The sequence below is a fragment of the Rhinolophus sinicus genome, chromosome 16 (genome assembly GCF_057876585.1).
Source record: "Rhinolophus sinicus isolate RSI-liver-muscle chromosome 16, RSI-T2T, whole genome shotgun sequence".
Classification (NCBI taxonomy): domain Eukaryota; kingdom Metazoa; phylum Chordata; class Mammalia; order Chiroptera; family Rhinolophidae; genus Rhinolophus; species Rhinolophus sinicus.
Genome location: NC_142516.1, coordinates 48,292,551 through 48,319,791, shown reverse-complemented (window position 1 = coordinate 48,319,791; position 27,241 = coordinate 48,292,551). Strand labels below are relative to the sequence as shown.

General features: G+C 39.9%; 1 protein-coding gene across 1 annotated transcript in view; it reads left to right on the top strand.

Annotated features, from left to right (window-relative positions):
* PGM5 (phosphoglucomutase 5) overlaps nt 1-27,241 on the top strand; it is a 178,060-nt gene that overhangs the window by 122,030 nt on the left and 28,789 nt on the right. Inside the window, exons 8-10 of the mRNA XM_019730342.3 lie at nt 1,148-1,283; nt 10,522-10,705; nt 25,379-25,513. Coding sequence (XP_019585901.1) covers nt 1,148-1,283; nt 10,522-10,705; nt 25,379-25,513 — 455 coding nt within the window. The remainder of the gene's footprint in view (nt 1-1,147; nt 1,284-10,521; nt 10,706-25,378; nt 25,514-27,241) is intronic.

Below are 27,241 nucleotides of genomic sequence, written 5' to 3'. Positions count from 1 at the left end.
TAGCTATAGGATTAAACTTCCAAGGTTATTCCTGCCTCAAGGACTTTGTGCTTGCTATCTTTCCACTTGAAATGTTTTGCCCCAAGATCTTGGCATGGCTGACTCCTTCTTCTCAGATGTAAACTCAGATGTCTTCACCTCAATGGGGCTGTCCCTGACTACCTGTATTAGTTTTCTAAGGCTGCCATAACAAATGACCACAAATTGGGTGGCTTAAAACAACAGAAATGTATTCTCTCGTAGTTTTGGAGGCCAGAAGTCCAAAATCAAGGTGTGATCGGGGCCATGTTCCCTCTGAAGGCTCTAGGGGAGAATCCTTCCCTGCCTCTTTCAATTTCTGGTGGCTCCATGCATGCCGTGGCTTGTGGCAGCTTAATTTCAATCTCTACCTCTGTCTTCACATAACCTGCTCCTTTGTATTTCTTCTCTCTGTGTCCCCTCTTCTTCTAAGAACACTTGTCATTGGATTTATGGCCCACCTGGCAGTCCAGGATGATCTCATCTCAAGATCCTTAACTTAAGTATATTTGCAATTTGGCTCTTTCACAGTCACAGGTTATGGGTAGATATATCTTTTGGGGAGCCACCATTCAACCCTACTCTAGGTAAAATACACTACTCTAGGTATAGCAATCTTTGCTGCTGTCACACTCTGTGACATCATCACCCAGTTAATTTTTTATATAGCCCTTGTGCTTACTTGATGCATCGTGTTCTTTAATTTGTCTACTCTTCAGTTGTTGATGTTTTCCACCTACTTGAATTTAAGCTTCATGAGAAAAGAGTTATCTTTTTCACTGATGTATCCCTGGTACCTAGAGCAATGTTTGGTATATTATAAGGATCACCAAATATCTACTGAATGAATGATACCATTGGGTAAATATGATATCAATTTGGCTCTTTAGTCGCTTCAAGGGTTTATAGGATTTTATTTTATTTTTTGATATTGTTTTGTACTATCAGAATTTTGGTTACTTGTTTTTGGAAATGTAAGTATATTATGGGACATATATTTAACACAATGAATAAATATATCCAACCATTTCAATATAACACTCAATTGCTAACTGGTCGTCATAGTTCATTTAGCTTTTACTTTTCCCCCAGGAACAAATCCTCAGCAGAACATTTCTTTCTCCTTTAGGCTCCGATCACCTCCGGGAGAAAGATGGCCTTTGGGCTGTCTTGGTCTGGCTCTCCATTATTGCTGCCCGGAAGCAGAGTGTGGAGGAAATTGTCCGAGATCACTGGGCCAAATTTGGCCGCCACTACTATTGCAGGTGAGAAGGGTAAAGGTCTCTCTATGGATCCTGGGAAACTACTCTTAGGGAAGATTCTAAAACAGGTGGGCTAGAACACAGACGCTGGAGCCAGATAACCACGATAGGTGATTGGGGGGGGGGGGGGTGTCAAGGACTACCAAACTGGAAGGCACAGATTTCCCCTCTGCAAGTGACATCCTTTTGTAATCTCCCCATCAGTGCCTATAAGGTGGGCAGTCATCTCAAGAGGGAATCTGAATTGCAGAACCTTGAAAGGTTCTTTGCCACCCATGAGTTGTGGAGTCAAACCAGAGACTTTCTTTGTTGGTTCATAATTATCAAGGAAGGGGACAGAGACAGAGGCTACAACAGATTGGGGTGCTTTTGTAATCATCTCCCCTAACTTTGTCTTACCTCCCCACTAATGGTTCAAACAATGTCCAAAATGCCTGAGCTGGCACCCTCTGAAGGGGCCACACGATTCGTGAGCCCCAGATTTTGCCAAAGTTTTGTCCCCATGAAAGGAGGTACAGAAAAGGGAAATATTACCCTGGAAAGGAGAAAGGGGAAAAGTCAGTGGTTAAGAGCTTAGGGTTGGGGGTCTCTATCACTTTTCTGTTCTTTAAATAAGTGAGTGGGCAGAGACTTCTGGCTGCATGGTGCCTGCTAGATGTGTGTCCCTAGGACCAAGCTGTGGTTTAAGGAGAACAGTGGTAGGAAAGGATGTTAGGAAAGAATATGGGATGAGGCAGGCAAGGGAATCCTTGGGTAGTCTTAGAGGCTCTCTTTGTGTTAAAAACAGAGATTGCATTTCATTTGCTTTGCTTATGAATAGCCAACTATTTTGGATCTTTGGTTGTGTTTCAAGAGCTTGAGGAACAGAAATAAAGCTTTAGATTTCCCTTATAAGGTGATTGTTTCTTGTCTTAAGAGGTCATTATTTAGATAAATATCAGAGAATAAGGAAGCCTGTGGTTTTACTCATTAAAATAAAAGACTGCAATTCTCTGGGAAATATAGACGACATAATATTCTTAGTTGCTGTTTAGTCATGAAAGCTAAAGATACGAGAGCCTACAAACTATGTCAAATTATTCACTGTATCATAAAATAAGGACTCTCAAGGCAGGTGGGAACTTGTTTTATTCACTAGTATTTCTAACAAGTGCCAAAAAATCCTGCTTCTTGTGAGCTGTCTTGGCATACCAAGGGGCTAATTGGAACAGCAAATCCTCCTATTGCATAAAACTGTTTTTAAAAGTTCACCCTGATAAAATATATTATGATTGCCAACTTCTGGCTTAGTGAGATCGCTTTGAATCAGGGATGTCTTTCTCATAATTTGTGGAATGATTATGTAGCTTTCTGCCAGTGTTTTGAAGTGTTATGATAAGTGTATTTATAATATAGTTCAGGTTTTGTGGCCAGGAGCTTACATGATAATTGCATTTTTCATAACAAATACCATATTAGAGAATATAATGCAATGGAGATTAGAATTCTTGTTGGACATTGAATTATGTTTCAGGTTTCTATCCAAAAAGATCACAAAGATAAAGAAAAATGGAGGAGGAGAGGGCCAAATCTGAGAACGCATTTTTTCTGGTAAAATCTGCTCATGCCCCACCTTGGTGACTCTCTGGGACCCCGCCCTGCCTAGCTAGTGTGGCATTGCCCAAGGCACTCTTAGTTCTTGAGTGGCCAGCCCCACCCTGCAAACTGCAAGAGCTTCTATAGCAGCCGGCGCCCTGTGGTGGCTTGTGAAACTTTCGGTGGCAGGTAGGCAGCCCCAGCTCGTGCTGCAGCCTTTCCTGGGGTGGGAGGAGGGACTCTCGGGAAACTGCGGGCACAAGGTGAGCGGTGGCTGGCTGTGGTGTTTTCTGAGTGTTTTGCAGTGTGACTAGAAGGTCAGCACTGTCGCAAGAACTGAACCTGCATTAATTTTGTGAAAACCACTGGCCCCACCAAGGTGACTCCCTGGGAACCTGCCTTGCCCAACTCGGGTGGCATCGTAGGGGGCACTGTCACCACCAGGTCAACGAGTCAAGCCCACGCACCTAAGGAGGCTCTTTCAGTGGCTGAGCCTTACTGGCAGCCGGCAGGTGGCAACAGACCTAGGGGGATCTGGGCATTTTGCTAAGCTGCTTCAGGCCCGATACTGGTGGCAGCCAGCCTTTGTTCACACGAGTGCCACCCCTACATGCTTCCTGGTCCAGCACAGGCAGCATCCAACTGCATGTAGCTTTGTAGCTTCTACTAGTTAGCCCTGGGCAAGTCACAGGCAAGGCTGAAATTGGCCTGCATGGGAGCACCTCCCAGGAAGCACCCAAAATAACACACTCAGAGGCCAGCCTCAGACCACACCAGAGTACTACCTGATTAACCCCAAAAGTGGAACACCCAAAGGGTAGTATCAAAGGCACTAGAGCCATGGGGGAATTCCACCTCTAAGGGGCCATTCCTCACACAGCAGCTCATACATTGTAGGCATAGCCAATCATCACAGCCAGTGAAGCTGAGAGTCAATCCCACCTACTGAGGCACCAAAAGCAATCAGTGCTCAACTGCCATAGGAAAATACATGCAACACACACAAGGGACACTTCTGGAACACACATATGGGTAATCAGGGAAACTGTGCCATTGGACCACACAGGACACATATTACATAAGGCCACCCAGGAAAGACTGAGAGACATAGGAGATCTACCTAATACATAGAAGCAAACACAGAGAGGCAGCCAGAATGAGGAAACAAAGAAACATGACCCAAATAAAAGAACAGGAGAAAATTCCAGGAAAAAAACTAAATGAAAATGGAAACAACTGACCTGCCAGAGACAGAGTTTAAAACAATGGTTGTAAGAATGCTTAAGGAACTTAGTGAGAACTTCAACAAAGAGCTAGTAAACATAAAGGAGGACATAGAAACCATTACAAAGAACCAGTCAGAAGTGAAGAATACACTAGAAGGAATCAACAGCAGATTAGATGAAGCAGAAGTTCTAATGAGCAATTTAGAAGACAAGGTAGCAAAAAACACCCAATTGGAACAACAAAAAGAAAAAAAGGATAAAAAGAAAACCAAAGGTAGTTTAAGGGACCTCTGGGACAGCATCAAGTTTAACAGCATTCGCATCACAGGAGTAACAGACGGAGAAGAGAGGGAGCAAGGGATCAAGAATCTATTTGAAGAAATGATGACTGAAAACGTCCATAACTTGGAAAAGGAAATAGACTTACAAGGTCAAGAAGTGCAGAGAGTCCCAAACAAGATGAACACAAACAGGCCCACACAAAGACATACCATAGTTAAAATGGCAAAGGTTAAAGACAAAGAGAGAATCCTAAAAGCACCTAAAGAAAGACAACTAGTTACTTACAAAGGAGTCAGCTGATTTCTGAACAGAAACTTTGCAGGTCAGAAGGGAGTGGTAGAAAATATTCAAAGTGATGAAAAGCAAGGGCCTACAACCAAGACTACTCTACCCAGGAAGGCTATCATTTAAAATGGGAGAAGAAATAAAGAGCTTCCCAGACAAGAAAAAGCTAAAGGAATTCATTACCACCAAGCCAGTATTACAAGAAATGTTAAAGGGATTTTCTTAAGAAGAAGAAGGGAGAAAACAAACAAAAGAAGATAAAAAATGAATAATAAAATGACAGCATCTATATACCTGTCAGTAATCACTTTAAATGTAAATGGATTAAATGCTCCAATCAAAAGACATAAGGTCATTGAATGGATAAGAAAACAAGACCTATGTGTATGCTGTCTACAAGAGACCCACATCAGATCAAAAGACACACACAAACTGAAAGTAAAAAGATGGAAAAAGATATTTCACGCAAATGGAAATGAGTAAAAAGCTGATATAGCAATACTTATATCGAGCAAAATAGATTTTTAAAACAAAGACTACACTAAGAGATGAAGAAGTACTTTACATAATAATAAAGGGATCAGTCCAACATTACATATCCAACATAGTAAACATTTATGCACCCAACAGAGGGGCACATAAATATATGAAGCAAATACTGACTGACACAAAGGCAGAGATAAACAGTAATACCATCATAGTAGGGCACACTTTAACATGCCACTGATAACAATGGACAGATCTTCCAGACAGAAAATCAATATGGAGACAGCAGCCTTAAGTGACATACTAGACTAAATGGATTTGATATTTTTAGAGCATTTCACTCAGAACCAGCTGAATATACTTCCTTTTCAGCTGAATATACTTCCTTTTCAAGTGCACACGGAACATTTTCCATGATAGACCACATGTTAGACCACCAATTTAATAAATTAAGAAGATCAAAATCATATCAAGCATCTTCTCTGACCACAGTCGTGTGAAACTAGAAATCAATTACAAGAAAAAAACTGAAAAACACACTAGCACATGGAGGCTAAATAACATGCTACTAAATAATGAATAGGTCAACAATAAGATCAAGGAAGAAATCAAAAGATACCTTGAGACAAATGAAAACGAAAACACAACGACCCAAAATCTATGGGACACAACAAAAGCAGTCCTAAGAGGGAAATTCATAGCAATGCAGGCCTATCTAAAGAAACAAGAAAAATTTCAAATCAACAGTCTGACTTTGCACCTAAAGAAACTGGAAAAAGAACAGCAAACAAAGCCCAAAGTGAGTAGAAAGAAGGAAATAATAAAGATCAGAGTGAAGATAAACAAAATAGAGGCTTAAAAAAAATACAAAAGATCAATGAAACCAAGAGGTGGTTCTTTGGAAAGATAAACAAAATTGATAAATCCTTAACCAGACTCATCAAGAAAAAAAGAGAGAGGACCCCCAAAAATAAAACCAGAAATTAAAGAAGAGAAGTGACAACAGATGCCACAGAGATACAAAAAGTTTTAAGAAAATGCTACAAGTAGTTATATGGCCAACAAATTGGACAATCTGGAAGAAACTGATAAATTCGTAGAAGCATACAATCTACCAAGACAGAATAAAAAAGAAACAGAAGATCTGAACTGACTGATTACTACTTAGGAAATCAAATCAGTAATCAACAAGCTCCCAACAAACAAAACTGCTGGACCAGATGGCTTCACAGGTGAATTTTACCAAACATTCAAAGAAGAATTAACACCTATTCTTCTCAAACTATTCCAAAAAATTCAAGATGAGGGAAGGCTCCCTAGCTCAATCTATGAGGCTAACATTACACTGATTCCAAAACCAGACAAAGATATTACAAAAAAATAAAACTATAGGCAAATATCCCTGATGGACATAGATGCAAAAATCCTCACCAAAATATTAGCAAACCAAATTCAGCAATACATTAAAATGATCATACACCGTGATCAAGTGGGATTTATTCTAGGGATGCAAGGTTAGTTCGATATATGCAAATAAATTAGTGTGATGCACCACATAAAAAAATTAAAGATAAAAATCATATGATCATATCAATAGATGCAGAAAAAGCGTTTGACAAAATCCAGCATCTGCTTATGATACAAACTCTCAGCAAAGTGGGAATAGAGGAAATATAGCTCAACATAATAAAGACCATGTATGACAAACCCACAGAAAACATCACACTCAATGGGGAAAAGCTAAAAGCATTCCCCTTAAATCAGGAACAAGACAAGGATATCCACTTTTATCCCTTTTATTCAACGTAGTACTGGAAGTCCTAGCCACAGCAATCAGACAAGAAAGAGAAATAAAGACATTCAAAACAGAAAGGAAGAAGTAAAACTGTTATTTGCAGATAACATGATACTGTAGACAGAACCCCAAAGAGTCCACCAAAAACTATTAGATCTGATAAATGAATTTAGTAAAGTAGCAGGACACAAAATTAATATTCAGAAATCAGTTGCATTGTTATACGCCAATAATGAACTACCAGAAAGAAAAATTAAGAAAACAATTCCATTTACAATTGCATAAAAAATATACCTAGGAATAAATTTAACCAAGGAAGTAAGAGACCTGTGCTCAGAAAATTATGACATTGAAGAAAGATATTAAAGAAGATACAAGTAAATGGAACCATATACCATGCTCATTCATAGGAAGAATTCATATAGTTAAAATGTCCATACTACCCAAAGCAATATACAGATTCAATGCAATCCCTATGAAAATACCAATGGAAGTTTTCACAGAACTAGAACAAACAATCCTAAAATTTATATGGAACCTTAAAAGACACTGAATAGCCACAGCAATCCGGAGAAAGGAGAGCAAAGCTGGAGGTATCACATACTTGATACCAAATTATACTACAAGGCTATAGTAATCAAAGCAGTGTGGTATTGACATTAAAAACAAACACAGATCAGTGGAACAGAATAGAGAGCCCAGAAATAAATCCAAGCCTATATGGACATTTAATCTGTGACAAAGGAGGTGAGAATATACTTGTACATTGCGATAAAGACAGGCTATTCAATAAATGGTGCTGGGAAAACTGGAAAGATACATGCAAAAAACTGAAAATGGACCACCTTTTTTTGCCATATAGAATAAACTCAAAATGGATTAAAGACTTAAATATCAGACCTGAAACTATAGAACTCCTAGAGGAAAATATAGAAAGTAAATTCTCAGACATTACCCTTAGTAATATTTTTACTGATATATCTCCTGGGGCAAGGGAAACAAAGGAAAAAATAAACAAATGGGACTACAACAAACTAAAAAGTTTTTGTACAGCAAAGGAAACCATCAACAAAACCAAAAGGCATCCTATCAAATGAAAGGAGATATTACCAATGATGCATCTGATAAGGGGTTAATATTCAAAATTTATAAAATCTCATACAATTCAACACCAAAAAGCCCAAACAATCTAATTAACAGTTGGGCAGAGGACCTGAATAGACATTTCTTTGAAGAGGACATAGAGATGGCCAATAGACATATAAAAAGATGCTCAATGTCACTAACCATCAGAGAAATGCAAATAAAAACCACAATGAGATATCACCTCACACCTGTCAGAATGGCCACCATCAATAAATCAGTAAACAACAAGTGCTGGCAAGGACGTCAGAAAAGGGAACCCTTATGCACTGTGGGTAGGATTGCAAATTGGTGCAGCCACTATGGAAAACAGTACGGATGTTCCTCAAAAATTAAAAATAGAACTACCTGATGACCTAGCAATTCCACTACTGGGTATTTATCCAAAACACTAATTTGAAAAGATATATGCACCTCTATGTTCACTGCAGCATGATTTACAGTAGCTGAGATATGGAATCAACCAAGATGCCCATTAATAGACGATCAGGTAAAGAAATTGTGGTACATATATACAGTGGAATATTACCCTGTCATAAAAGAGAATGAAATCTTACCATTTGCAACAACATAGATGGACCTAGAGGGTATTATGCTAAGTGAAATAAGTCAGACAGAGAAAGACAAGTACCATATAATCTCACTTACATGTGGAATCTGAAGAATAAAACAAACAAACAAACAAAAAACAGAAACAGACTCATAGATACAGAGAAGAAATTGATGGTTACTAGCTGGGAGGAGGGTTAGAAGGCTGGGTGAGAAAGGTGAGGGGATTAAGAAGTACAAATTGGTAGTTACAAAATAGTCACACGGATGTAAAGTACAGTATGGGGAACACAGTCAATAATAGGGTAATAACTATGTGTGGTGTCAGATGGGTACTAGACTCATCGGGGGGATCACTTTATAAATTGTGTAAATGTCTAACCACTATGTGTACACCTGAAACTATTAAAATAATATTGAATGTGAACTGTAATTGAAAAATATAATCATGGGGATGTAAAGTACAGCATAGGGAATATAGTCAACAATATTGTAGTAACTGTGTACAGTGTCAGATGGGCACTAGACTTACTGGGGTTATCACTTTGTGAGGTATGTAAGTGTCTGATCACCATGTTGTTTTGTAATAATAATAGTAATAAAAAAGAAATGATAGTAATAAATAATGATAGTAATAAAAAAAAAAGAAAAGAAAAAGGGAGGAAGCCAAGGTAGAATGAAAGGTAAACATTTCCCTCAGCCTCCAGCAAATCAGGTTGAAATAAAGCGATTTCTAGCCTGTTTTCTTGGTGGAGAGGAAATAATAAAATAATTTTGGTTTAACTAATACTGAGACTCAAGACGTATCTGAGAACCCAGGGACGTTCCTTGTAAGAGTTTTAAGCACTGGTGTCTGGTACTGTGCCAACTACTTGGCATGCCTTATCATATTTAAACCCCACAACAATAAATAAGATAGGTGTTATTTTCAGTCATTTTTTTTTCCTAATCACCTCTTAGCTCCATTGTTAAACTTGATGATCTTGGCTAGGAGGACTTTTTTTTTTAAATGGAACAATTGTGAAACTTCCAAGTTTCCAAGAGAGTTTTATGGTATGTTGTACTCCTTTCCTCCTCTCTTCACCTCCCTCAATTCCTCTCTCCTCCCTTCCTTCCCTTCCTCCCATCTTTCATTCCACTACCTACAAAATATTTGCTACTTACCAGAAGCAGCAGAGAACAAAACAGGTTAAGGACTCTGGCCTCCTGGAGCTTACAGTTCTTGTGGGCAAAGACAGACAAGAAATAAGTAAACAAATACAGAAACAAGGTAACTACAGGTTGGAGTAACTACCAAAGGGAACTATAAAGGGTAATGAGAGAGGAGGAGAAAGAGAAAGACGTTATCTTAGATGGATTATCAGTCAGAGAACATCACTTTCTGGAGGTGAAGCTAAGCTTGACAACCGAAGGAAGAAACTATACCAGCTATTTGAGTAGCTGGGGAAAGAATATATCAGGCAAAGGGAACAGACAGCAAGAGCAAAGTCCCAGAGGCAGGGGAGGGTGGGGCGTCTGTAGGGACCGGAGAGAGGCCAGTGTGGCTGGAGTATAGTGAGCAAGGGTGTAAGTGGGGCAAAGTCAAGTCAGGAGGTGGGTAGGTCAGATCCCACCTTACAGGGTGAGGGTTTTGAGTCATTCGCAGTGTGATGGGCGCTTTTGGAGTCATTTAAAGAAAAGGAGGGACATGACTTGATTTTTACAAGCTCACTCTGGCTGCTACATGAGGAATGGATTATAAGAGCTAGGTGGAAGAGGAAGACCAGTTGGGGGGTACTTTTCTGTGCATTTCTTCCATGAAAACAAAACCAATGATTCAGATGACCTTGAGAGGTCCACCCAAATTGCTGGCTCTCTAACTAGGTTTGTGTTCATCCTGTGTCCTCCCCTGCCCTACCAGGTTTGACTATGAGGGCCTAGAGCCTAAGACGACATATTACATCATGAGAGACCTAGAGGCCCTGGTCACAGACAAGTCCTTCATCGGCCAGCAGTTTGCCGTGGGAAGCCATGTCTACAGTGTGGTGAAGACAGACAGCTTCGAATACGTGGACCCTGTGGACGGCACTGTGACCAAGAAACAGGTATGTGCTAGGAAATCACCAAAACAGGTTATTAGGTAGAGCCGGGTACCAAAGTGTCCTAGAGCTGGAAAGTCTTTAGAGATGATACGAGTATACTCTGAGCTCTTCATTTTATAGATGAGAACGCTGTAGCCAGGAGAGAGGAAAGCCCTTGGTGACAGTTACCTACCTAGTGAGTGGCAGAAGGTAGATTAGAACGCAGTACCCTGAGTTCCTGTCCAGTATCCTTTCCACTTGGTAACTAACGGGCCAGTATCTCAAACAGATATAGACCCAACATTTCTTTCTGCAGAGTTTGCAGCCTGCAGCCTCTCTGTGTGGTGGCCGTTACTGGTGACAGATTCAGATCAGTTTCTGAGAGCAAAAGATCCCTTTCGTTGGGACCCACAGGTACAGGGATGTTTCACCATTTATTACCTTATGTCATTGAGGAATGATAAGTTTAGCCAGATGACTTTGTTACTCCTGGTAGGGAAAAAACAGTGGGAAGATTTGCCCCACAAAACCCCAAAGGAAGATTTATGGTTGAGAATTATTTATGGTTCAGAATTATTATCACCATAGATAACTGGTAAAATCAACCACAATTTCTATTATGGTCTCATCTTTGTGAATTGTGTAAGAGAAGTTGAAAGCTATTATAATATTTTTCTTCTTGGTTTTGTTTGTTTATTGGCGGTGGCAAATAGTGACCAATCTCAGAATATATTTTAATATTTGCAGTGTAAATAAAACACCAAGCGTAATGTTAAGAGGAGTTTCATTCTAAAATCCCTAAGTTCTTATTTTCTTATACATTTTTCATCAAGTACAGACAGCAAAATAAATTAGAAGCTATAAGTTTTGGGGGACTAAATATAATAGTATTTTATTAAAATAGTAATGCTATTTTTATTTTGGTCAGTATTTCATACATACTCCTTGTCCTATGGTTCCTGGACTTGCAAATCTTCCAAAGCCCAATGGTATCTTGTTACTCTCTTAGTATTCTCTCTCTGGTCTGCTTAGTTTCATGGTGATTTTTTGTCTCTATCAAAATGTCAGTCTTTCATTCTAGAAGGCCTCCTATAGCCAGACAATTTGATTACAGTCTTACTGGAAAGGTCTAGGGTAGTGGAGAACATAGTAGTTAGAAAGCTTAAAGACCCAGAATTGAATCCTATTTCTGCCACTTACGAGTCTGTGACTTTGGGAAAGTTGCTTGATTTCTTTGAGCCACAGTTTCTTGCTCATCTGTAAAATATGTGAGTTATTTTATAAATGGAATGAAATGAAACACACAAAAGCCCTCACCTATCCTTTACACTGGGAGCGTACACTACATTTTTGTAGTTATGTTTTGTTTCACTTCGGAATGCTTCCTTGTAGACTGGATTGAATTCTCTCCCAAATAACACCAGTAATTCCCTGGAGATGTGAAGTCAGGAGCTCAGCCCATGGGGTCTTTGAGCCTCTGTGCCTTGGATAAGTTTTTTCCAGTTTTGTACCACATTCTCACTTCCGTTTTATACAGGGACTTCAGAACAAATTTTTCCCAAAGCCAGGGCTCATTTTGTTGTTGTTACTATAAAATCCAAGAGTAAAATACGTGCTTTCTAAAGTATCCTTGGGAGGTTTCTGTTCCCCCTTGAGGAAGGCTGGAAACCCTTCTCTGAAGGGATTGTCTGTCAGTGCTAGGTTCTGGACTATATCTACTCAAGTAAAGCGTGTCTGTTGAGCTCATTTGTTTTGCTGTTAAATCCACTAATTCTCTACCATTTTCTTCTTCAGTGCACTCAGCATTTGGATACTTTTTCTCTTGGCTTTTCTTTAATCATTCACATCAGGTTAATTACTCAGTTAGATCTCAAGTGTGGACATTTATTTATTCCATGTCCTCTCGCCTTCAATCCTGAATACTGCTTTCCACTTTTCCTCTGGAATTTATTGATATTTTCTTCTCTCCACACTTTTTCACCTGAGCTCAAACGTGGCCATAAATAGAAAAGTGCTACCAGAGCCTACACTTGGGAGTTTCCGTAGTGTAGAAGGAGGGTGGTTGTTTATCTTCCCAGATACGAGGACCCAAGTGACATCTTCAGTAACTGGTGGCCCTGAATCACACTGGAGCTTCTCCACAGATCTGGGTTTGGCTCACTGAGGGTTATGAGAGACCATCAATACTCAGTGGCATTGTCAACAAGTCACAATTGATTCTTTTACCACAGTTGGCCCTGTTGGCGTAGAGGGGGAATTCCTGAATCGTGGGGCTGTTGCTAAACTTCCCTCACTGAGGCCCACGTCTCAGCACTCTTGGGATGTCAGTAGTTATCCATTCACTTCTACGGACAGTTGAGTCTAGGGCACATTTCATGCAACATTATTGCAGCATATACTATCTACTCCTAAAAGACATATTTGAATTTAAATGAACTAATATTATTTTTTAAATAGTCATAAAATACTTTGGTACATTCATTCAATAGCTATTTCTTGAGAGACTACCAAATGCATATTAGTTTTCTTCATGGTGCAATTTTTTAATATAAATATATTACAGCTTTATTGAGATATAATTCACATACCATATAATTCATCCATTTAAAATGTACAAATCAATGGTTTGTAGTATATTTAGAGTTGTTCAGTCATCACCACAGTCAATTTTAGAACATTTTTATCACACCAAAAAGAAACATTATACTCCTTAGCTGTCAGCTCTGTTCCAAGCCCGGGCAACTATTGGTCTACTTTCTGTGTTTATGGATTTTCCTGTTCTGGACATTTTACATAAATGGAATCATACAATACGTGGTCCTTTGTGACCGGCTGCTTTCACTAAGCATAATGTTTTCAGGGTATATAGATATTGCACTATATTTAGTACTTCATTCCTTCATTCCTATTATATTATTCCAAATAATATCACTGTGTAGATATACCACATTTTGTTTATTCACTCATCAGTTAATAGAATTTAGATCATTTCTACTTCGAGGCTATTATGAATAATGCTGTGTAAATGGTCATGTAAAGTTTTTGTGCAGACATAGGTTTTTCAATTCCATTGAGTATATACCTACAAGTGGAATTACTGAGTCAAATGGTAACTCCATGTTTAATCTGCAAAGAAACTGCCATGTGGTGTTCAAAGCAATTGCACCATTTTACATTCCCACCAGCAATATATGAGGTTCTGATTTCTGCACATTTTCACCAGTCCTTGTTATTATCTGTCTTTTTGCTTAGCGAATACTCTATTTTTAAAACAACTTCCTATATTATGGATTATTTAAAATTAAGATAGAAGGGGATTTAATCTTTATAAGGAGAAACAGAATTGTGCCTCACCTAGCAAAACTGAAGGGAAATAGAGTGCCGCATCTCCGTTTGCTGTGGGAGGCAGAAGGCTATGGTCTCTCCAGCAATTCTGTTGTGTTAGAATCAGACAGACACAGGTTTAAAGCCTAGCTTTGTTACTACCTAGATTTGTGACTTTGGGCATGTTACTTAACTTTTCTGAACCTCAACTTGGGGGTGAGGGGCAGGTGACAGTAGTAATAACTAGCATACAGGATTATGGAGAAGGTTTGAGGAAAAAGTCCCCAGGCACAATGGCTGGTACCCATTCAATGCTCAAGAAATATTATTTCCTTTCCCCTTACAAGAATCCTCAAATGACTGAATATCTATTTGCAGAAAGGGTATGAGTAGTGTTTAAGTATACAGGCTTGAAGTCAAAAATCTTGAGTTTGAATTTTGGCTCTACCACCTCTTTGCTGGGTGATCTTAGGCCAGTTATTCAACCTCTCTGTGCCTTTCTCGCCTTGTCTGTGAAAATAGGAATAGTAATTGTGGTTACCTCGTGCAACCATCGAGAGAATTGTGAGATGATACATATAAAGTCCTGGCACATAATAAACACTAATAAATGGTTAACTAAAATGAGTTATGTTAACAAGAGCATCCTTGGGAGAGAAAGATTTTGGCATTTAAGGAAACATATGATAAGAAAAGAAGGGGGAAAATACCATACAACTTTGCAGGGGGTCATGTGAAGATAAGGGAAGGCCTCTTCAATTTATGAGTTATCTATGAATTGATTCAAAGTCACATTTGTTAGCCTTCCCTAAGTCCCCCTCCCACCTCTAACACCCCCCCCCCCCGTTTGCTTCAGAAGGAAAAGGTTTTTTTAAGGCAGCTCAGTCTCCTTTTTGTCCTTAATTTGAGGCTAGAGTCAGGAAACAGACTGTGGGGGGAAAAAAAGCTGTTTCACATATATCTCTAGAGATAAAGAAGAAATGCTTCTCCATCCAAAATGAAATTAAAATCCTGTTCTGGTGATAAGCACCCCCCTCTTCCACCCCACGGCTGTGGAAACGTTCAGCAAAATCTATCCTGCCTGTGAGACCCTGTGGGGGTCATTCGAGGAGCAAGAAGGAAACCCCTGAAGTGCTCAACCCCTGACATGAATTCCCAGGGACCTCCCTAGCCTCGCTATAGCCTGTCGGGTCTCACGGAATTTTCGATGGCTGCCTCCAAATGTCTGAATGTTTGTGGCCCTGGGTGCCAAGAGGAAAGTTGATGTGTACGTTCCATTAAGCAGGCCCCGCAAGAGACTCTGATTTAGAAATACCAATTTCATGAGGAATGATTCAACAACTGCAGTTCCTCCTCCTATCATTTCCATGAGGATATGTCACGGTTTATTTTCAGGTAACATCTAGTCACGTGAATGAATAATGATGGTTTCTTCACACATGAGTAAGAAAAATAAGCCAATAGCTACTATGAGAGAAGGGGAGCCATTTGACCAAATTGCTGACTGATTTAAGAGGTTTCCAGTGTTTGCCTTTTAAAGTGATAGGAAGATGAGGGAAAGTTAGGGGACTCGGTACGGGCGTCCACTCCTGAAGGGTGGCCGCTCTTTCCTCAAGGATGAATTCTTTGTGCAAACATCGAGACTTTCCGTGGTGCCAGGCATTCTCTCCTGCCCCCACCATCAATATCCCAAGGAACATTACCAACAACCAGATTATCTCTTACCATAATCACCACTCCTGGCTCCATGCTTATGAGACTCGCCCAGTTCTGATAGAAGGAATATTCCAATCCTGGTCTTGTGAAGGGCAATATGGTGATGGTGCAAGCACTGATTGATGGCATATTGCCACGACAGTGGCATCCAACAGAACTGTGACCTATATTTTGAAAATTGTCTCTGAAGTGAGAAAACTTGACCTTTCAGGAACAAAATGTATGCAACCAAGTCTCTCTTTATGACTTGTCCAACTCCTGAATTTCTATTTAACAAGATCAAAAATCATTAAATTCTACCAGTGCTGAAATCATTTGCAAGTAACAGTTCAGCTGATATTTAAAAACCTGATGTAAATAAATGCATACCAGTTAGCTGATGGGGAAAACCAAATCCAATTTGATTATGTCAGGCTAACTCTCAGCTTATTAATACCTCTTTGAATTATGCAGGGTGGGTAGACAGATTTTGATATTGTCACAACCTGGAAAAAAAAACCATCTGAAACAAGTTCAGAGAAAAATCACACTTTGAAGACTGATTCTTAAGTCAATTGGCTTTTAGAGTTGTTGTTTTATTATGCAGGAAGGTGTCTGCCCTTTTTAATTTCAGTATTTAGAAATAATAAAGTGAACTGGCAATCTTGAAATCACCTTTCCGTCTGGCATGTGGTGTTTTAACATATACCAGGATGTTGCCATCCCCAGGTCAACAAATAGAGAGAAGTTTATCGAGGCCTTGTCTCTGGAAGCGTCAGATGAAGGCAACTGAATGGTATCAGCTGGAGAGTGTGGGGCCCAGGAGGGGTGCTCTATCAGAGCTAACTGGTGAACCTTCAACTTCAACCTCCAACTTTTATCACACTCTAATCAAGGAACCAACTGAGAGTTTAACAATTTATCATTGTCCTATAATGTGCCACTTCTTGGAGTGTGGTTTGAGCATGTAGAAGTAGAATGTAAAAAGCATTTCAGTCATGCTAATTATCCCACCCATAGAATTTAGTTAAGTCTGAAACGTAGTACCTACAAAGAGCCATCCTGTGTTGAGTAATAAATGTTTTAGGAGGTGTTCTCATTACATGTGTATTATGATCAAATCTGGGTTAAAAATTCCCTTTTCTCTTGCAAGTTGTGATGTTGAAAAAAATCTCCACAATAAATATTCATTCCTTTCCTACCTTAACACAATATGGTGAAGGTAGTTGAAGTTTGATTTATTCATGTCTTCATTCCTTCAATGAGTATTTACCAAACACTGCAATATGCCAGTCAGCTTGCTGGGCCTTAAGGATACAACAGCACGTAGGACAGTCTAGCCAGGAAGACAAACTGACCTTGAACTTGTAATTGCTATAGACTTTATTGAATGGTTTTACAGAGAAAGAACTTATTTGAAAGTGCATATCATCGGGAACTAACCTAGCCTAGGGCTCTGGAAAGTTCTGTGGGAAGGTGTTATTTAAACTGGGCCCCGAAGATTGCGTGGAAGCTGGCTCAGGTAAAACCATCTTACCAGATTATGTGCTTTTCTTCAATCAAAGATAGTTATACCATTGTTCAGCTTTCCGGATAAAGAACTGGGATTTCTTACCATCAACAACATTTTCAACAGGATGTCACAATACCCGTGATTATGATTCTCAACTTCAGCACGTTGTACAACACAGTAGTTGTGGTAAATAAAGATAATTGGGCCTTGAAAACCATGGGTTAATTTTTTTTTTTTCTAATAGCTATTTTTCCTGTGATATTATCTATTTGTCTTCCAAGAACCAAACACATATTCAGTGCTTTATAATGACTGGTTGGCTGATTTGAAAATAGAGAGAGGGAGACACTGTTTTTGATTAGTTTGTAAGTTCTTAACTCTCCTGCATCTGATTCATTGGAGTTTTGTTATAATAAATTACCTTTTCCTCACATACGTTGATTGTTTTAGGACTGTGTTCTAAAATGGTGGTAGATGTGTGATCTGCTAAGATGTGTGATAAGAATCTAAGCATTCTGGAATGGCATCACCGTTACTTCCTACTGAAATACTAATGTTTGTGTGTAGTTAGGTGGGTGACTGTCACCAGGAAACAGAAATATAAAAGGAAAAAGCTGCAAAGGATTTCAGGAACTAAAGGCGGAAGCTACCCCTGTTGTCTGGGTAAAGTGTGTCTGAATCCAGAATATTCCATAACTTGGGCTGGTGCTGAGTGAACAGGGGTCAGCAGTCAATTTGGGCCAAAGCATGCGGAAATGGAACGTGTGTGACCTAGTTCCGTTGTTCCAAATTTGCTAGCTGGAATCTGAATGAGAAATACCATTAAGTTTTCACTCTCTACGTAGCCCTATCATCACCTAATATGGGTATGTTAAAAGGGCACTTAGAAGCCATTTGACCTTGATTTCCCTTAGATAATTATTTGCAATAGTTGGCCTCCAAGAGTGCTGGTTGATTATAAAAAAGGTTGGCTGAGAAAAGCTCTCCAAGACTGCTGGGTATGGCTGTGTAGTCAGTAAACTGCACAAAGACACTGGCCCGAGGCGGAGGGTAGGCTGACGTCGCGGCCAGCCAAGAGGAAGGATGCTTTTCTGTAATTTGTCCACCTGTTTGTAATTTATATAAGGGCATGGTATGGACTAGCTGCTGTCCTTCTCAACCACTTTTGAACTCATGCTCGCAGCTAACTATGACTTAAACAAAGAAATATGGGTAATTCTAGATAATTTTTTTCATGGAGATATGGCGGTCCAGTCCAAATCTTCTGCTATGTAAACTGCATATTTTCGTTTACAAAATATGGTACAGATGTTACACTGCAATATTTTCACCTTGAAGCTTTCCAGATAAGTCGTTGGGATTTCCTGTGGGAGATAACATCTGACTTAGGCTCATAGAATCTTTCTCTTCCAAACCTGTCCTGTCTCCGGGTTTACATGCCTGGTATGGCCAATTGACTGTATAATGCGACATTTTACCAGATTTCAGGGCCATGTGCTATTTTCCTCTGTAATTCATCCTAAGTCAGTATTTGACTAGGTCAGATGCTGCCAAATAACTGCTGGTAATATACAGGCCCTCCTTCCCCACCTGGCTGCAACATGTCCCAAGCTGACATCTGGCAGCTCTGCATGTATTTAGCAACTTGCAGATTTCCCTGCGTTGATTTACGCAAGGGCTTTAGAAAAGAATCAACATTTATTTATCAAACATTTATCAGATACCTACTCTACATAAAGCTTTCTGCCAGTTTGGGGGACCATACAAAATCTCTGAGATAGTGTTCACATATTTCACATGAAAGCAATGTGTGATATCAGCAGTTTCATATGGCCAAACCTACAATTATAAGGCTGGAGTCAGAGGACCTAGACTGAAGTCCCGACTCCTCCATTTACTAGATGTGTTACTTGGAGCGAGGTTTTAACTTGCCCGTTCTTTTCAGTGAAAGGAGGAAGTGGACTGGGTCACTATAAGGTCCTTCTTTCAGGACTTGAAGGGTCTACATTGACTAACCCGGAAAAAGTATTTTATTGCCAAAAAAGCCAGTTCAGTGAGAGATGTGGAGAAGATAAATGGTAACAGACCCGTGAAGTCAGCAGTGATTTCAGAGGGCATGCAAAGTACTTACAATTGATCTTATTTCTGCCTAATTTAAAAGTAAGTATGTAGCATAGCATCACAGACCATCCCCATTTAAGTTTTATTTAGCAACTTTTGCAAAATCTAGAAGATTGAACAACTTTGAGCATAGCACCATTCTCATGAAGAGCTTTAACTTAATAGTACTATTTATATGGTGATTTATAATTTTCAAAGCATTTTTCGCATGCATTTTCTGATTTGATGCTCACAACAATCTGATAAGCCAGGTTATATTATTTTTCATCCACTTTTCAGGAAACTAAGGCTTAGAGAGCTTAAGTGACTTACTCAAGGCCACCATCTAATAAGTGGCCAAGCCAGAATTTAAGCCTGGCTTTTCCAGTTTTTATTCTTGTATCATTTCCAAACTGACTCTCCAGGAACAGCAAAACAAAGAAGGGGCAAATCTGAGGAGGGGGTGGGGAATAAATGCTATGGAGATAACTGGAAGCAGATTGGAGGATTTTTGTGTGGAGATAGCTGCACGGGGACACATAGTCCTCACTGGGACAAAGGTAAGGTGGGTAAAATCTTCACTGGGACAAAGGTAAGGTGGGTAAAATCCTCATCACTGAGGCATAAAAGTATGGGCACTTGAAAGGAAGAAAAATGCTAGCCTGGACTGAAGTGCCCTTTGGATACCCACCCCATAATTAACATTATCTTCTAATGGATAAGGGTATCTTTTACACATTCTTGAGCTTGTGGCTGTTGTATCAACCTGGATAGTCCAGTTCCTATACCCGCTGTGGCATCAGAGGTGTCACAGATTTTAACTGTTGCTTCTGGAATTCCTTAGGAGGTTGTGTTAAAAACAATTAGTGTCAGATGGCTTAAGATGAGATACTTGTAATGGTTCTCCTGCTGACAAGGCCCTAGGAGGAGGCTTTCAGAACTCGGCAGCATGATGATGTTTTATTATCCCCTTGTGTTATGGACCTCCTAACATCCCAGTGCAATGGTAGCATATGCATGAAACCTTGGGTTTTAAAGTGATCTTCCTTAAGACTGACTTGGAGTATAGTCCAGTCACTTGATATATGTTGTATGAGGTGTGATCAAACAATACAGTAAATGTTTAAATAAAAAAAAATTTATTACAGTAAAAGACACATTGCTATTAATTCCCCTCAGTATACTCCCCCTCACTTCAAACACACTTACCCCATCATTCTTACCACTTTCTAAAGCAGTTCTGGAAGCCCGATTTTGTAAGTGTCTTTAGTTGCACTGCTGTGGCTGCCTCCATGGCCTGAAATTTATTCAAAACGTTGACTTTTCATGGTCAATTTGACTTTGAGGAAGAGCCAAAAAATCACACATGCCATATCCAGTGAATAAGGTGGATGAGGACACACTGTAATGTTTTTATTTGACAGAAATTGCCATCCCAGAAGCATTGTGTGACACAGAGCCTTTCCATTGTGATAAAATATATATATAGTGAATGCTGCCGCTGAGTGCCATCCTACTGAAAGGCATGTATCTTAAATACGGGAAGCGGTGCATCGAACCTTAGTAACAGTGTGTGACAAGTTTCAACTTGTTGGGAGCAGTCAGTCAGGTGTGAGCTACAATTGAGAGAAGGTGTGTTTTAAAGTGTAAATCATCCTCCATTATGACAACGCTCCATGCCACACATCACTTCTGGTATATAGCAATTTCTTTAAAATAAAAACATTACAGTGTGTCCTCATCCATCTTGTTCACTGGATCTGGCACCGTGCAACTTCTGGCTCTTCCTCAAAGTCAAAATGATTCAGGACATCAAGGCAACCATGACAGCACAACTAAAGACACTCACAAAAGAGGACTTCCAGAACTGCTCCAGAAAGTGGTAAGATGACGGGATAAGTGTGTTTGAAGTGAGGGGTGTGTGTTTTGAGGGGGATTAATGGCAAGGTGTCTTTTACTGTAATAATTTTTTTAAAAATTTAAACATTCACTGTATTGTTTGATCACACCTCACAGGTGACCCAGACAAAAGAGGCCACTAAAGTGGTGTCCACATTTGGCTACACATTAGAATCACTGGAGAGCTTTTACAGTTCCAATGCTCAAGTCACACCCCATACAAATAAATCATAATATCTGGGGTAAGAGCCATGTATCAATATTTTTAAATACCCCCAGATGATTCCAATGTGCAGAAAATTCGGCAGTTAATGGGCTTATAATTTGTCTAAGTTCACACAACTGGTGACAGGAACCCACCACAGTTCAACTCAATTGTTTTTAGCAAAACTGACCCTTGGCCTAAAAATGCAGGATGAGTAGATACAGTAGAGTGGATGCCATAATGGTGACATACCAGATGATTTCTATTTATCTCTCACAACTGCCCATCAAGGTGAATACATTAGCCTGAGTTCACCAATGGAGAATATGAGTTTGTTTTCATTTGACCTGTGAGTCCTTAAATGGTGCTCACGCCAGTTGAAATGCAATGACATTCATTCAACAAGTGTTTAAGGAAAGCCTACTGTGTGCCAGGTATTGTCCTAAACTATATGGATAAATGGTGAACAAGGAACCTAAGGCTTTGCCCTCCCAGAGCTTATCAACTAATGAAGAACCCAAAGACGTTATTCAGCAATTCCAACACTTTAGGGTTAAGGCTGTGATGGGGACTTATTTTATTCATTTGCACTGGGCCTTGGTTTTTCAAGAGGATTTGTGGCAGCAAAAAAACACATAATGAAGTTGTTAGAATATAAATAAGAAACAGAAATCAAGACTATGGAAAATATAAATAAGTACAGAGTCAAGAACAGAAGAAGAAAAATTTATAGTTATGTAAGTCATAAGGATCCACTTGGGCTAAACCTCAATTTTGGCATTAAGTGTCCTGGCAGCCATATTGAAAAGGGAACTATGGTTAGTTATAAAGTTCTTATTGTCAGAAAGACAAAAAATTACCAGTTTCTCAGGGAAGGAAAGCCTTTCCTAACACTTGGCTCTTGATGAAATGTCTCATGTGGAGTTTCATAGTCTCCAACAATATTCCTATAGTGACTGCAAAACTGGATTTTATAACAGAGTGCATTGCAGACCCTGCAATAAAAGTGAGGATGTAAAATTAAAATGCAACTCAGTAAATCCACTTCTGTCATTAGTGGGTGGTCAGAAGTAGGTTGATTTGTGCCAAATAAATGTCCAGTTGACTCTATGGCTAGAAGCTGGACTATCTGGGGGAATGAATGGATTGGACAACCTCAAAACAGTCTTCATAATTTCTTTCTGCTAGGCTTTTGATAAGGTAGATGGTTATTTTTTCTATTTTATGCAGTAGGGATGAAGGATAAGTATTCCATCCCGTAGATAAAGTAATGGGTTATAGCAGGGGTCAGCAAGCATTTTCTTAAAGGGCCAGAAAATAAACTATTTTAGCCCTTGTGGGCCAGACAGTCTCTGTCATAACTACTCAGCTCTGCAGTTGTAACACAAAAGAAGCCCCAGACCATCCATAAGTGAATGGGCTTGGCTGTATTCCAATAAAACTTGATTTATAAAAACAGGTGCCAGGTCAAATTTGGCCAACAAACTATGCTGCCAACCCCTGGTGTAAAATAAAATAAAAAAAAGGCAAAGTACATTGTTGCTATTCTTTTGTTAGAATTACAGCACATTTAGAAACTTGGCAAGTCTTGGTCAATGGTGGTTTTAGCCTCATAATTTAACTGATAGTAGGTAATGATACATGCTGGAGAGAACATGCTCATGCTTAGGTTGCAAATTCATTACCTTCATCGGAGGAAAGTGCAGACCCCAAAGCAATCCAATCCAACTATTCACACATGAAAGTGACACTCAACAAGGGTTCTTGCAGCACAGTACTGGGCTGGGTCTAAAGTTTTTGTTTCATGCGCAGGCAGAGAATTGTGAGGTTCCCACGTGGAGGTCTCACCAAGTAACATGGATTCTCTAGTAAGATCGCCTGGTTGGTCCCTTAGGAAAGAGAGATGTTGGATTATTTCCAGTAGGCTGATGTATGCTACTTATTCCTTTATCATCTTTTCAAATGCAAAATCTATTCCAGGCTACTAGATGTAAATTCTAACCATCTTCTGTGAGTACAGCCAAAGACACGGCTACGCTTTGGAAAAAAATAATATGATTTCACTGTAAAAAGGCTTAGTCAAAAGCTGATAATACATGTTGATGGTTTGTTATTACCTGGATTTTTAAATACGTCCCACTGGCCATAAACTAATCTGGGGTGTTAATTGTGTAATGGGAGCTACCTTAAGGGTTAAGTCTGGGAGGTCATCACAAGAGGAGGTGGCCTCAAGTGATTTGGAATCTGCAACAACAGGTGACCTAGGGCTTCAGCCTTAGATATTTAACCAATTTATGGATAATCCATGGTCCTGAGCAATAAATTATGAACTCACGTATGTCATATGTAGTGACAATGGGAAAATAGGCTTCAACAGAAATGACAGCTTCAAAAGTTTGTAAAAACGTGGCTGTGAATACAATTGTGGAAACTTTGTGGCTTCATTGTCAGTTTGAACATATTTTGGTATGTCATTCTTTTTGGATAGTAGGGCATTGTTTCTTTTCTCCATTTGTAATTCCCTAACTATTCACTTCTCCAACAGCATATGGTGGTTAAGAAAATGGTTTCTGTTAATTGTAATTGATTACTCCAGACTTGTGGAGAACAGGTTCTGTGTCTTTATATACTCAGGGCTTTGTCCAGTACCTGATGCCTAAGGGTAACTCTAAATGTCTGTCCCATATATGAATCCTGGATAATATCATCCTGTTTGCAAAACTAGTATCATAAGTGTTGGGTTGCCAGGAAGGGAGATGACTCCTTTTTGTTACATAAATTGTGGCAGACCTGGAACCACTCCAACAAGACTAAGGCTTTTTGTTTTAGGATTGGACCAAATATGCCTACAAAACTTAAAAATTAGAAAACCACTCAGATGGAATCATAGTGCACCTCCCCCACCGCCCCAGCAGATATAACCAGAGGAAGGTCGGGGTAAGAGATGGGCAGTCAGATTTATATGGCAGGTATAATATATTTTTTAAGAACGGCTTATTCTTAACAAACAAGATTTGAGAACGGAGAAGTTGCAAGGGTAAATTTCCTTGGGAAATTGTCAGCTATCAAAGTCTCCTGAGACTTTTAGAACTAACAAGTGACCAGACATTATTTTCTTCCCCCTGGACCCTGCCAATATGCTTACTTATAACAATGATTTTATCAGTTGTCTTAAGAAAATTTTTTTCCAACGGCAGTCACGGTATGACCTTATAGTTTTATTTGTTTTTAAATATCCTTGCCACTAATAAGAAATGCATAGAGAATGGGGCCATTATGAGCCCCAAACAAATTAATACTGGGCAGCACTGAGGTGCAGCCACAGCTCTGCCCCCACCCCACCCTGCTGGCCAGTTCTTATGAGCAACAAGGAAGGAGAGAGCCAAGAAGATGAAGATGTACGCAGGAGCCCTTAGAACCCAGCTGAGGCTCCAGCCCTGAGCACTTCATCATAGGGTTGCCTTGCTACCAGAGGAATATGGGAATGAGGAAAGAAACAAAGAGAAGATAAACTTAAAGCAAAGCCGAACATCATGTGGGGGAAATCTTAACACGGGTAATTTGTCTTACTGTAATAGATAAATGCCTCCATTGCATCCAGGCTTATAAAAGACTAACTTTGGCCTCAGGGATATTAAATATCTTTGCTTCACCTCTTTCTGATTCCCACATCACAAGACCAAAGAAACTTGAGCATCTGTTCATAGTTTTGCTCCTAACCCTCCCCCAGCATTAACCACAAGGCAACAGAAATAGAATAAAGAGACAAATGGATAACCTTAAGTAGCCTCAGTTCATCTCACTGTCCCGCTTGGATGACTGTCCAGAGCCAATTATAAGTTTTCATGACCCTGAGTATCTTTAGATCATAGAAATATGCTGATTTCCAGAATAGGTCTTCATTATTTTTACCTGTGTATTCATTTGTTCACTGATCCATTCTGAATATTCTTGGTCCCAGGGTCTGAGGATCATTTTCTCAGATGCATCACGGCTCATCTTCCGTCTCAGTTCCTCCAGTGGCATGCGGGCCACCATCAGGCTGTACGCAGAGAGCTACGAGAGGGATCCCAGCGGTCATGACCAGGAGCCACAGGTACCAGAGCAGAGCTGTGCTCCCAGCACTGTGTGTCTCATCGCTGCTGTGTTCTGTCAGTGTGGGTGATTTGACTTTCTGGAAAGTAAATTCCATTTTGATCCTTCCAGCTGAAGGACAAACTTAGAGTGACTCCAAGCAAATGTAATTCATACATTTCAGTGTTTGAAACAGAACAAGTGCTCTCTAGCATGTAGGAGGAGTTGAGACTAGCATTTCTTCAAATGACCTGCTGTGTCTTGACTGCTCTGCAGTTTGTTAATTGGGGTGACTCAAGAAGAGGCACTTATATAAGGAAATTCCGAGTTACAGACAAACTGGGCAAAGGACTCAGAGCCTGGACTATGTCATGTAAATGATGAGTCTTCAGGTATTTGGCAAACTCTGGGTTGGACCATGACCTTGAGGTACCAATATAGATGCTACTCTGGGCTTCCTCTCTGAGATTGCTGCAGAGCTGGGCGTAGAAGAGGAGCTATGGCTGGCCTGCATTTAAAGGTTAAGGGAAGACATCACATCAGCAAGGCGAGGCCAGCCAGTGTTTGGCAAAGCCCCCTCATGTTGTCAACAATAGAACTAATTGAGAACTCACTTAGAAAAATAATAAATAGCACAAGTATAGCTTCCCCACTCCCATATTTGTTAAAGCTCCAGGCAACATTAATTAATACCAGAAAGAACACACTATAATGTTGGGTATTTTAGCTACACTGCTGGCTGCCCCTGCCTCCTTGGTCTTTACTTCAACCTGGATTTTGAAGCAGGGTCTTTGGTGAGATGATTCCTTGACATGAAAACATTGGTTCCATCTGCAATTCTTCTTTTGTGGAGAAGTAGAGGCAAAGAAAAACTCACTGCTTCTTATTTTAAAATTGCTCAGAATTTCCAGTTCTAATTTGGCATAGCTGTTCCCTGAATGGAAAAAGATACCAGGGAGGGTTTTCTTTCTTTGTCGGTAGTTTAGTGTTTTGTTTTATTTTGTCATGGTATTTTTCTTTGGAGAGTCTTAAAGAACTTGGGGAAAATGGTGCCATAGATTCTTACACCTGACCCTGTAACTAGGAGGTCAGCCTGGAGTAAAATAATCCCAGGTGGGGACGTAGAGGCCTGAGAGGCCAAGAGCCGTTTTTGGGGTCCCCGAGAGCATGGAGGGGCAGAGCAAGAGGCCAGCATCAAGTCCCTGGCCCTTCCCTCTCGGCATCACAGGTAACCCGTGCAGAGATGGGCCTCACTCTGCCAACACAATTTGTCAGTGCATACGTTTCACCCAAGATAGTACCAAATCATGCAGGAATTGGAGGCTTACCCAATCTTTCTGTATCGAACTCTCTTCTCCACCTCATGTTGGCAAGCAAAATTAAAGCAAGAACCCGAGAGTCCAGAGCTGCATACAGGGTAAGGAATGATATTCCTGGCCTCACCAACTCTGACTCACTCTGACTCGAAGCTATTTTTTTCTCAACATTCTTTTCCCTATTTGCACATGAACCGTGGTTGTGATACTTGCTTATTTTTATTTACCTTCCTCACTGACTGCAGGAGTATATATATAATGTGCAGGCCATTAGACATGTGTGAAAACAATAAAACAATCCTATACACATGTTTTCCTTTACCCATCTATGTTCCTCTGGCTGGTCTGATAATGCAATTGACATGAGACAGATTAGCAGAAGAAAAAAAGTTAAAGTTTAATAACATGTGTAGCTCCTATGTACGTGGGAGAGA